The sequence below is a fragment of the Ursus arctos genome, unplaced genomic scaffold (genome assembly GCF_023065955.2).
Source record: "Ursus arctos isolate Adak ecotype North America unplaced genomic scaffold, UrsArc2.0 scaffold_21, whole genome shotgun sequence".
Taxonomy (NCBI): Eukaryota; Metazoa; Chordata; class Mammalia; order Carnivora; family Ursidae; genus Ursus; species Ursus arctos.
In genome coordinates, this window is record NW_026622886.1 from 1,148,867 (window position 1) to 1,160,899 (window position 12,033).

The 12,033-nt window shown below is 55.8% G+C and overlaps 1 protein-coding gene across 2 annotated transcripts; it reads left to right on the forward strand.

Annotated features, from left to right (window-relative positions):
- The first annotated feature begins 2,020 nt into the window (after positions 1-2,020).
- PMM1 (phosphomannomutase 1) lies at positions 2,021-11,950 on the forward strand. 2 transcript variants are annotated; one of them, XM_026479541.4, is made up of 8 exons: positions 2,021-2,192; positions 4,966-5,083; positions 6,176-6,252; positions 6,380-6,471; positions 6,710-6,809; positions 10,027-10,102; positions 10,915-11,030; positions 11,408-11,950. In XM_026479541.4, the coding sequence occupies exons 1-8, from the start codon at positions 2,106-2,108 to the stop codon at positions 11,528-11,530; spliced, it is 789 nt and encodes a 262-aa protein (XP_026335326.1). In that variant the 5' UTR covers positions 2,021-2,105; the 3' UTR covers positions 11,531-11,950. The 2 variants fall into 2 exon arrangements, with proteins under 2 accessions (XP_026335326.1, XP_026335325.1); XM_026479540.4 differs by lacking the exons at positions 10,915-11,030; positions 11,408-11,950 and adding an exon at positions 10,347-10,908 and having other exon boundaries at positions 2,029-2,192.
- The last annotated feature ends 83 nt before the right edge of the window (positions 11,951-12,033 follow it).

Below are 12,033 nucleotides of genomic sequence, written 5' to 3' on the forward strand. Positions count from 1 at the left end.
AATAAATAGCGGTCACTACTGACGTAGTTTTGGAATTTGGTGAGGTCTGGAGCCAATGGCCAAGAAAGAATTCTTGAGACGTCATTGGTGCAAAAGGTGATTTTATAAAAAGGTGATTTTATTAAAGCACAGGGACAGGACCCGTGGGCAGAAAGAACTCCTGCACTGGGGTTGTGAGGGGTGGCTGATTATATACTTGGGAGTTGGGGGTAAGGAAAAAGGGAGGTGTCCCAAGAACTTTCATCTGCTAAAGAAAACCCCCAGGATACTGGAGGCCTTGCTATTATCAAGCTAAGGTTGTTTTTCCCCCAGTAAAGCATTAGCATGGAGATAGTTGGAAGTTTCCTGGAGGAATGTCACACATATCCCACCCGGGGAGGGGGGGTTGCGGGATGTCAGCTTGTGCTTTGTCCTTAGCTTGCCTTCTGCCCCTTCATCACTATCTCACTGTTCATAGTCATATGAGATGGGGATTACATCCCCATTATATAGATGAAGAAACAGGTCAGGAAAGGCGACCTGTCCAAGTCCTTACAGTTAGCAGGGACCAAACTACAGTGTCCCTGACTCTGCCTCCCATGATCTTCCCAGGCCACTTGCAGCCACCAAGACAAAAACAAACAAACAAAATCCAACTATCAAAAGCATCGTGCGCTGAAGCGCCACTCAGAGGTGTATGGATGTGTATCTTTGCATGACCAAACCCGCCAGAAGGGGGTGCGTGCAGCAAAAATGCCCACCCAGGCGTGCTCTCAAGCTGAATGGCACCCCCTAGGAGCACAGAGGGGAGCAGGGGTGGGCTTGGCTCTGGCCGTATGGAAGGAAGCCAAAAGAGAGTCCTGGAGAAGAGGAAGTTGCAGTCGATGCATTTCCGAGGGGAGAAAAACGTTAAGGTTCACCATAATAACACCACCCGGAGCCAGCCTGCTACTTTCCGTTACAATGCTCTTTCATGTTAAATATTCTACAACACAGATTCTACGGCTTCGTGGCACTTCATCTCATGAATGGATCGGAATTAATTTAACCAATTCCCAACTTTTCCCCTTATTTTCTACAAGTTAAATTACTGGCACAAAGTTGTGCCCATTTTTAAGACTTTGATGTGCCAATAGCTGTTTAATCAGCAACAATATCAAGCACATCTGTATAAACTCTCCTTCGGAGAAGGTCTGCTGTGTGCCAGGTACTATGTGGGTTTTTCTACATTTATAATTTCTTTGCAGGTGCACAGCAACCGTACGAAGTAGGTGGTATTCTTCCCATTTTACTGATGGAGACACAAAGCCTCAGAGAGGTGAAGTGACTTGTCCAAAGTCACACAGTGGTGGAGCTGGGAAGAAAACCTGGAACTGACCGTAAAGTCAGTGTGATGGTTGAATAGTTGTGAACAGAGGGATCCAGGAAGGTTTCTTGAAGGAGGTGGACCGTGAGCTGGGCCTCATGGGGTGGGCAGAACGACAGCAGGAGTAAGGGTCGGCAAAGGTCATCTGGCAAAGTCCAGAGCCTGAGCAAAGGACATCAGGTGATTACTTAAAGCTTAAGATTTGTAGGGCAGAGGCATTAGCAACGAGGGGGTGAGTCATAGATGGCAGGCGGGACGAGGAGGGGACCGCTCCGGTTCTTTGAGTCCCGCCCCCGCCCCCCCGCCCTGCTCCGCACTGCGGGGATTGAGGCTCCGCCCCCGCCCAGCCCCTTCTGGGCCAGATGCAATCAGAATCTTCCCGCGGAGGAGTAACTCTGGCCCCGCTCCTCTCTTCCGGGTTCTATCCCTTACTTCCCGCGGGGCCCAGGCACAGGCCCCGCCCCCGTCTGGTTGGAACAGTCCGACCAACCCACCGCGCCCTGCTCCGCCTATGCCACGCCCCCTCCCCTCCTGGTGCAATCAGAATCAGCCTTCCTGAGTCAACTCAGGCCCCGCCCCTGCCCCGTCCGGGCAGTCCCTCTCCCGCCAAGATCACGCCCTGACCACGCCCCTTCTAGGTTTGGCACCCGCCGGCGGGCCGGCTGGCTCCGCCCCTCCCAGGCCCCGCCTAGTCTAGCCTCTTCCCGAAGCAGCTCTCCAGGCCGCATCCCTGGCCTCTGCCGCGCGCGGAGCTGCAGCCATGGCGGTCTCCGCTGAGGGCGCCCGCAGGAGGGAGCGCGTCCTCTGCCTGTTTGACGTGGACGGGACCCTCACGCCGGCTCGCCAGGTAAGGCCCCGACGTTCAGCAGCTCCCGTCGGAGTGTCACGCGGACGCTCAGAGGCCGAAAGTGGTGACCGTGGACAGCCCAGGACCGAGTGTGGGATGCAGCGGTACCTGGCTCCTGACGCCGAGGGCCGTCCGCGGGGAGTGATGCCCCATGTCTCAGACCCCGAGCGTCTGCGCCCACCTTCTGCCCGGGAACGTCGGGGCGGGTGGGATGCTGGAGGGAGGAGGCTGCGAACGAGGACCTCGCTTCCCTACCACCGCTCAGGCTTCTTCTCTCCGAGGCCTGGTCCCCGGACGCCCCCGCCTCCCCAGCCCGGGCTCCCTCCCCTAGGACGCACCTGTATCCCGAAGCTGGCATCTGAGCCCAGGGTTCTAGACAGGGCTCGGCGCGCGCCCTAGCATCAGAGTCGCCATCTAGTGAGAGAGTCCGGGAGTCTTGAAGTCATACCACCTGATCTTTACAGGCCTGGGCCTAGGTCTCATTTCAAAAGCTCCTCACCCACTTTACCTCCCACCCTCAGTTATGGAGGGAGGTAGGGCTTCCGTATCTTTTCGGATGAGTTTTGGACTCCGCCCACTTGGAGGTGAGAGTCCCCAGGCCTAGTCTGGTCACTGTGAAGGTATTGTGGCCCAGGCAGGGTGGGAGTACAACTCTTCTAAAGACTTGTCACCATGTTAATCCTCCATATTCTGCTCCACGCTCAGTTTTTCTCGCTTTGGATCTCACCCTAGATGAGCCCCTAGACCGATCCTCACCAGCTGGGTACATAAATAAGCAGGCCTCTTTCTTGCCAGCCCCGAGAGTATTCCACCCTCCAGTCCGGCCATAAGGAACTGGGATCCCCTAGAGCAGGGAGCCATAGGGCTGGGTTGCAGAGCAGCGGCTGATGGGAAGCCAGGTCTTAGCCTCCCCTCTTAGGTCCTGAATGCCCCTCCTTGCCTCCTGGAGGGCGTTGGATTAGGCTCTGGGAGCTCAAGGAGAAATCAGGCTGCTCTGCCTCCAGTAGCTCCCAGGATCTTCAGGGGTGAGAGAAAGATGACAGTGGAGGGAGGGTGGCAAGGTCTAAGGCACAGCCCCAACCCCTCCCTCTGACCCTTTGCTCCACTGACCCAGCAGCCTGTACAAGTGTGTTATTGCTGTCCACCAGTTACGCCAAGCCCTATCCTTAGTGCTTTTAAAAGTTAATTTCGGGGGCGCCTGGGTGGCACAGTGGTTAAGCATCTGCCTTTGGCTCAGGGTGTGATCCCAGCGTTATGGGATCGAGCCCCACTTCAGGCTCCTCTGCTATGAGCCTGCTTCTTCCTCTCCCACTTCCCCTGCTTGTGTTCCCTCTCTCGCTGGCTGTCTCTATCTCTGTCAAATAAATAAATAAAAAATCTTAAAAAAAAAAAAGTTAATTTTGGGGGCCCCTGGGTGACTCAGTCGGAAGAGCATGTGACTTGATCCTTCCTAAGTTCTAGCCCCACGTGGTATAGAGATTACTAAAATAAATAAAAGTTAATTTTTAATTGTATGCATATTCATGAACATTCTCTTGTGAAGAATGAAAACATAACAGAGATGCTAAAGTCCCTTCTGACTATGTCAGGATCCCAAAGAAAGGTGGTTGCCTGTCATGTAATTTCCTTCCAGACCTCTGTCGAGATCTCTGTTTGCTCAGAACAAATATTAAGCAGTTTTTGTAAGGCTTTTATTTTTTTTAAGGTTTTATTTATTTATTTGAGAGAGAGAGCACAAGCAGGGGCAGAAGGAGAGAAAGAGGGAGAAGCAGGCTCCCTGCTGAGCAGGGAGCCTGATGCAAGACTGGATCCCAGGACCCAGAGATCATGACCTGAGCCGAAGGCAGACGCTTTAACCGACTGAGCCACCCAGGTACCCCCCCTTTTTTTAATGAGTAGTATACTGTGTGTGCCTTCCTGCAACTTGCTTTTTTTTTTTTTTTTTTTTAAGATTTATTTATTTGGGGGGTGGAGGAGCAGAGAGAGGGAGAGAGAGTGTCAAGCAGACTCTGTGCTGAGCAACTTGCTTTTGCCAGTTAACAGCGTGTTAGGGGCTCTCCCCTGTTGGAAGCACAGGCCTGCCTCACTCTGTGTAACCACAGCGTAGTATCTCAGAGCAGGTATTTACCATTCTCCAGCTGACAAGCCTAGGAGCTGTTTCCAGGTGTTCTCTATGATCAACTATACCTCAGTGAACTTCCATATACACCCAGGCAAGAGAAGTGGAAATTCTGGGTGACGGGGTGCATGCATTTTAAGGTTTCTTGCCAAATTACCCTACAAAGTGGCTGCACCAATATACATTCTCACTGGCAGAATTTGACATGGTCATTCCCTATAGGTATTGTCGGCTTTAAATAGCCGAAAGTCCAAAAACATGGAGTATAACTCATTAGTTTTCACTTCCTTGGGGAGTCTTCATGGGATTAGTCACCAGTTGCTTGCTTGTTCATTTCCAAGCACTCTGGAGGCACTATCTCATTTAATCTTAGCACTGACCACCTCCAGCTGGTTGCTACCACGATCCCCAGTTTACAGATGGGACAGTCACTAAGGCCACTTGCCCAAGATCAGCCTGCAATTGAGGAACTCAAGCCAGAGTCTGAATCCATTACATCTCATTTTGAGGTCTGGGTTCTAAACCTTGAACTACCTCAGATTCAGATGGAACATGGGCTCCCTGGATTCTGAACACTGAGTGCGGGTTGCGTGAGGTTCCAGATGCGCTGACAGCCAGAAATCTTGTGCTTTCCCCACCCCCAACCCCCTGCAGAAAATTGACCCCGAGGTGGCTGCCTTCCTGCAGAAGCTGCGAAGTAGGGTGCAGATCGGTGTGGTGGGCGGCTCCGACTACTCCAAGATTGCTGAGCAGCTGGGAGAGGGGGATGAAGGTAGGAGGGGCACCCAGAGCCAGTTCCACAGTCTTGATGGGGGTGGGGGGAATTCTGGAGGTCCCTGGACCCACCCGTGTGCCTTCAAAGACCCAGCCCCGCTTCTGTGGGGCAGAGGAAGTAGAGGGAACAGCTGGATACCTCCCTCACTGATTCGCAGTGAGCACCGGCCGTGTGCCAGGCACTGTGTCAGGCTTTGGAGAGAGGGCAGGGGGCAAAGCAGGCAGAATCTTGCCCTGGAGTAGTTGACATTCTCAGCTCTCTCTGCTGAGTCTCAGGTTTCCTCTTTAAAATGCGCCTAGTCAATAATGGCTACCGCTATTGAAAATGAGCATATGTTGACTTCTTTTCATTGCATCCTCACAACCACACTTTAGGGTGGGCACAGCTATCCATGGAACAGAGAAGGATTCTGAAGTCATCCGGGAAGTTGTTTGGACCCAAAGCATCTGCTCTCAGCTGAGTTCCCGGCTCAGCAGAGTTGAGGCAGATCCCACCAGTTCGAAAGCCAGAAACTTGACCTGACTTTTCCCTTTTCCACACCCCCTTGTGCATTCCATCAGCAAGTCTAGAAATATCTCCCTGTGTGTCCACGTCTGCCTCTCTGCTGCCCCTCCATTGTCCAGGCTCCCTCCTGGCTGGACTCCCTGAGCCTCCTGTTCCTGCCACTTACTGTGGTAGCCAGAGCTGAAAACTCCCCCATGCAACCAGCCTTGGAGAACAGTGATGGAAGCTATGAAACAAAGCGGAAGCCCCTGGACCATGGGGCTGTGGAGCACCGCAGAAATGGCGCCCCCTGCTGGGGAGTCTTGGGAGGCTTCCAGAGGAGGGAGCTGAATTTTGGAGGGGGAGAAGTGATGGGAGGGCGGTCCAGGCAGAAGGACCTGTGTGAGCAAAGGCCAGAGGTGTGACTGGCTTGTTGGCTTGTTTGGAAAAAAAGCTGAAGGTGAAGAGCCTAGAAAAGCAGGTTTGGGATGGAACAAATGGGCTTTGAATGCCAAATCAAGGAGTGTGGGCTTTATCCCTCTACTTGGCTCTGGGTGCTTGGTCTCACACTCCTTCTTTCTTCCCGGCTTCTATGCACCCCTGAAGTCATCGAGAAGTTTGATTATGTGTTTGCTGAGAATGGGACCGTGCAGTATAAGCATGGACGACTGCTCTCCAAGCAGGTCAGTGCCCCCCAGGGCCTCAGCCTGCGACACTTTTCCATAGTGGCACAGCCTGTGTGGTGCCTCTGTCCGGGCCGGGGGAGGGCACTGTGCCCGCCGCCCTCAGAGCCCTGTGTTCCTTGCCCAGACCATCCAGAACCACCTGGGGGAGGAGCTGCTGCAGGACTTGATCAACTTCTGCCTCCGCTACATGGCCCTGCTCAGACTGCCCAAGAAACGGTGAGACCCCTCCCAGCTTGCATCCAGCCTCCCCACCCCACCATCCCAGGCCGGAGGGAGGACGGGGCGGGTCTCTCGGATGTGACCTGCAACTACTGGGGCCCCAACTTATCAGTGTGTGGGTTCTTGTCCCGTGTGAAGTCCAAGGAGGCAGTGGTCCCAGATGGGGCTGGATTTGAATTCAGGGCCATTCTTCTCTCTGACTCCCTGCCCTCCCTCCTACCCATGTTACCACCAGTGGAACCTTCATCGAGTTCCGGAATGGCATGCTGAACATCTCGCCCATCGGCCGGAGCTGTACCCTGGAGGAGCGAATCGAGTTCTCCGAACTGGACAAGGTGCTGCCAACTGTGCAACCTTAGGCTCTAGGACCTCGGTCACTCAGCCTCTCTGGGCCTTTGCTTTCTCATCAGTGAGATGGATCAGTTGGGGGGGAGGGTGGTTCTGATTCAGCCCATACCCTCTGGGACACCCACCATGTGCCATGGTCTAGGCACTCCCATATCTTTCCTACATGGCTGGTTTCCTTGCCTTGGTGACCAGCACCAGCAGCCACCACTTACCTAAGCCAAGGGCATCATTTCTACCTTCCCGCCCATGTGGGGTCCAGCAGTAGTTCCCCTTGATTCAGCCTCTGGAGTGGCCTCACATCTGTTCACCTGTATGTCTCACCCCCCAGGCCGCTCCGCCCGTAAACCCCTGCCAGTCTGTTCTCCAACGGTGCCACTGAGAACCTTTTAAAGCATGTCGGCCCCCTCCACTCCCTGCTTACAGTCGCTCCCCTTGCCAGCAGGGCAATGCCCCAGTCCCTCCCCTGGTGCCCTGAGCCCTGAGGGGTCTGCCCAACTCTGGCTCACCCATTCAGCCTTCTCTCTGTGCTTCTGTTCTTAGAGCATATGAGCATTTCTCTTGCCTTTGGGTATGCTGCCCCTGCCAAACCTCGACTTGCATTTTGTTGGTCATCCCCACCGCCCACCCCACCTTTTCAGGGGTAGAGTAAGTCCATCCGTTTAAGCCTCTTGCCACTGGCCCGTCTCTGGCCTTCTCTCCCCCTTGCTGTCTCTGTTCCAACCACGTCCTCCTTGCTGATTCTAGAGATAGCAGATGGAGATGGAGATAGCCACTTCAGGACTGTGCCTTCCACCCCGAACACGCTTCCCTCAGACTCTGCTCATCCTCTCCCCCTTCCCCTCCACCTCTGCTCAGGTGTCACTCTCTCATTCCATTTATCATGGCACCCCTGCCCTTCCTGCTCCTCTCTTGCCCTATTTCTCCCCAGGCAGCCATCACCACCCTCTAATATACTCTGTCACCTACTTTTCAAATCTTGGTTACTGTCTGTCTCCCCACTGAAGCTGTAAGCTCCTTAAGGCCCAGGATTTCTGTGGCTGTTCACTGCTGGATCCCCTGTGCCTGGCATGTGCCCAGCACATGGCAAGTGCTCGAGAAATACTTTCTGAATGAATGAAATAGGTGGTGTTGTCCCCATTTTATGAATGAGGAAACTGAGGCTCAGAGAGGGGAAATGACTTGCCACGGTCACAGAGGGAATTGGTGATGTTTCCCTGACGATGGGTGGGACTCTCGGGGATGCTCACCAACCCCCACCCCCATTCCCACTCCATGTCCCAAGGGTAGGCACTGCCCCCGGGCACAGAGACTGCCCCTGGGTAAAGACTGACCATTGGCAGAGAACCCCTCCCACACACATACTGAGAGTTTCCAATCCCAGCTCCACCTCCCGCTTGCCGAGCAGCCTGGAAAAGTGGCTTTACTACCGTGTGCCCCCGTTTGCACGACTGTAAAGTGGGGGTGAACATAGTTCCCATCTCGTGGGCTGTACTGACTTGGCGAGATGGAAGTCTGGCACATGCTGACCATTCCCGTGGCTTCCAGGGTCTTCTCTTGTCTTTCTGGCTCTTGTTCTCCCCCTTCCGATATGAGGGGAGGGCACAGACTTCCTGATATGTGTGACCTACACCAGCCAGGATCCCATATAAATGTTTTATTCTTCTTCAGTCCTTCAGATCCCACAGGCAGGTAGCCCCCTTCCTTAGATGAGGACACTGAGGCCAGAGGCTGACTAGCTGAAGGTCACAGTGCTGGTCCTTGCTAAGGCTGAACTTGACACATGGGACTGTCCAGTGGTCAACCGGTTCTCCAGAGACAGGAAATACAGCTATCCTGAGCCATGTGGGAAGGGAACATTTATTCTGAGCCTGGGGCACCCTTCACTCTAACCCTGGGCCCACAGAGTGGCCTCTGGTGGGGACTCTGGCCTCCAGGGGGTCCACCTCCTGCTGGGAAGGCAAGGCCAAGGTGGGCAGGGGGCTCACATTCCACCTCTCTCCTTTTGTAGGAGAGGGAGGGAGGTGGGGTTCATTCATTACCTCTCCATCCTTTAGCCCAGGCTCAGAGAAGTCAGGCGACTTGCCCATGGTCACACAGCCAGGCCTGAAACCCAGGAGGCCTGCCTTTATCTCTCAGATTGGGTCAGATCTGGCCTCATAGCTCATGTCCTCTCTGGCCCACTTCATGCCCCAAACCATTGGCCACTGCCTGCCTTTCTCCGTTCCAGTCCTACCCAACGTGGACTGACTAAAATGCAGTCCTAGGCACTCTCCTCCCATGCTTCAAAAACCCTCAGTGGGACCAATCTTGGTCCCCCAGGATGTGTCCAAACTCCCTTCCAGGCCGTCTGTGAGCTGACTGTCCTGCCAGGCTCTCGCTGCTGCTTCGGCAAGGTGGGGACGGCCCGCCTCTGCGCCTCGGGCACAGCGAGCCTGCACTGCGCAAACCTTCCACCCTGTGGCACCGGCCCTCAGCACAGCAGCCAAGATTCTACATGGCTGTCCATCTGTGTCCCCAGCAGGGCCAGGCCGGGGGTCCTTGGCCTAACGAGTGAACATTTCCTTAGTCCGAGTCTAGATATGCTGCAGACTTGCAAGATCCTGCCCAAGGAGTGGGGTGCGGCAGGGGACTCCCGGGCACTGCTGAGGCCCCCAGCCCCCTGCGCTGGGAGGTGCCAGCCAGCGCACGTCGCCATGTGGTTGGTGCTATGGCTGTGCCTGGCATCCTGCTGGCCTCTCTCTGAGCACCCGCTGCCACGTAGTAATAGGGCTCCACGTGCCCTTGGCTCCTCATACTCATTTCTGGTGTCTGGTTTGCTTTGTTGAGCTGGGCAGAGCAGACAGGGCTGAGCCCTGCCCTGAGGTGGACCTTGGGACTTGGGACTTGAACTGCCCCATCCCCTCAAACTTCTCCTCATCCCTCCGCTCCAAGGCCTCCTTCAGATACCCCACCCACACCCGCATTGGCAGGATCTGGCCCTGAGTTCAGTCATCGACCTTCTGGATTCAGGCCCTGGCTCTGCCACTGGGGCTGGATGACCTTGAACAGGGCACAGCTGTTCCCTGAGCCTCAGTTTCCTCATCTGTCAAGTGGAGGTCACAATATCCACGTGGAGGCTCTGAACTCCCTCCAGTTGTGTGCCCAGCACAGGGCCTGGCACACGGCAGCCCTCTGAGCCTCAGTCTGCTCCCTCCCCTCCTGCAGAAGGAGAAGATCCGGGAGAAGTTTGTGGAAGCCCTGAAAACAGAGTTTGCCGGCAAAGGGCTGAGGTTTTCTCGAGGTACGTGCGTCCATCCATCCCGTGGAGCATCTGAGAGCCTGGCCCAGAAGCCAGCCCTGGGCCTCCCCTGTTCCCCGGGGAACAGCAGGGGCAGGCTGACCCCAAACTGGCAGGGACTCCACCTGTTACCTGCCCCCAGTCCTCCCCACCCAAACCCAGTCCATGCCCTGCTACCCACCTAGTTGCTCAAGTCAAAAAAACCAAAGCATCTCCCTCAATGTTTTTCCCTCCCCCCCTTCCCAAGGGCAGTCTCCTAGCAAGTCCCAGGGCCCTGCGTCCAGAATGCTTCTGGAATCTGACCACGGCTCACACCTCTGCCACCAGCAGCCTCTTCTCGGGCTCTGGCTAACTCCAACGCAGCCATCCTCCCACTGCCTAGTGTCCAGAGGGATGCTCCTGGAAAAGCAGACCATGCTGGACCCCAAGGCCTGCATGGCCTCGCCCCTGCCCTGTGCCAGCCTTCTCTGGTGCTGGGACACTCCGTGACCTTCTCCGCCTTGGGGACTGTGCTTGCTTCCCTGCAGTTACCATTCTGGCTCAGGCCTTAGCTCAGTATCCCCTCCCAGAGAGGTCCCCCCGACGGTGCTGGCTGGGGGCGATTCCCTCCCTCCCTCCGCCCCACGGCTCTGAGGTGGCCTGGCCTGTTCACTGCCTGTTCTCCCCACTGGGATCACACCTCTCAGTGAGGAGCCTGAGGCTCCCATGCCCTGTGCCTGGGTCTGCACTGTTGACTGAAGGAATAAATGAAGGCTCTTGCCCAAGTTCACCCCATGGGCCACCCCTCTGTCAGCCTTGTCTGCCACCCCCCACAGGCGGCATGATCAGCTTTGACGTCTTCCCTGAGGGCTGGGACAAGCGCTACTGCCTGGACAGCCTGGACCAGGACAGCTTCGACACCATTCACTTCTTTGGGAACGAGACCAGCCCCGTGAGTGTGGCTCAGCCCCGGTGTTTCCCACCCCGAATCACCCCCAGGTCAAGGCCAGGACACAGGGTGACAGAACCATCCCCCGGGAGACTCCCAGAGAACAGCCGGTGTTCCTCAGCCCCATTACACAGATTGGAAGGCTGGGGCCTAGAGCTCTCTGCACACTTGTCCCATGTCACACAGCAAGTCAGGGCAGATCTGGTAAAGGCTGAGAAGGTGGAGTTCCGGGTGGTTCGGCGGGGGGCAGGAGGAGAGGCAGCTCTGCAGGGGCCAGCGTGGGGAGGGGACCCCGTGGCAGGGCGCGTGCTGGGCCTTAGGCCAGGAACCTCCTCCAGGCACACATATGTGTGCGTCTTCCTGCCCTTCCTTGTGTGCAGGGTGGGAATGACTTCGAGATCTACGCTGACCCCCGGACCGTCGGCCACAGTGTGGTCTCTCCGCAGGATACAGTACAGCGATGCCGTGAGATCTTTTTCCCAGAGACAGCCCATGAGGCGTGACCAGGGCCCAGCCTGCTCCTTGGGACTTCCAGAGAGTTCCACCCTGGCCTAAAGGAGCCCCTGGCCCTGGTGTTGGGTGGGGTACCAGGGCCCCTCCTCCTCCGGCTCAGGATGACTGCCTCCTATTACCTGCTGCAAGGCCCACCTTGATGGGGCCACGGTCCATGTGGACAGCCGTCCCCAGCCGGTCAGCTCCTAGGGGGACCGGCTCCGTCCTCCACCCCGACAGCCCGGGGTGCAGCTGCTGCTTGTACTTGTAGATGGAAGAGATTTCTGTCTACACCGGGAGTAGGCCTGCACTAGTGTTGGTACGAGATAGAGCCTGCCCTGCTTGCCTGTCCCAGGCAGGGCTAGAGCACCAAGGAAGGTGCGTATTTGCCAGAACTTTCTCTCACAAACATTAAAGTTCCTGGAACAAGGTATGGTGTCAGTTCTGTCTGAATGGATAATTGGCCCCAGTCACAGATGATGTTACAGCCACCACTTTGCAGATGAGGGAACCG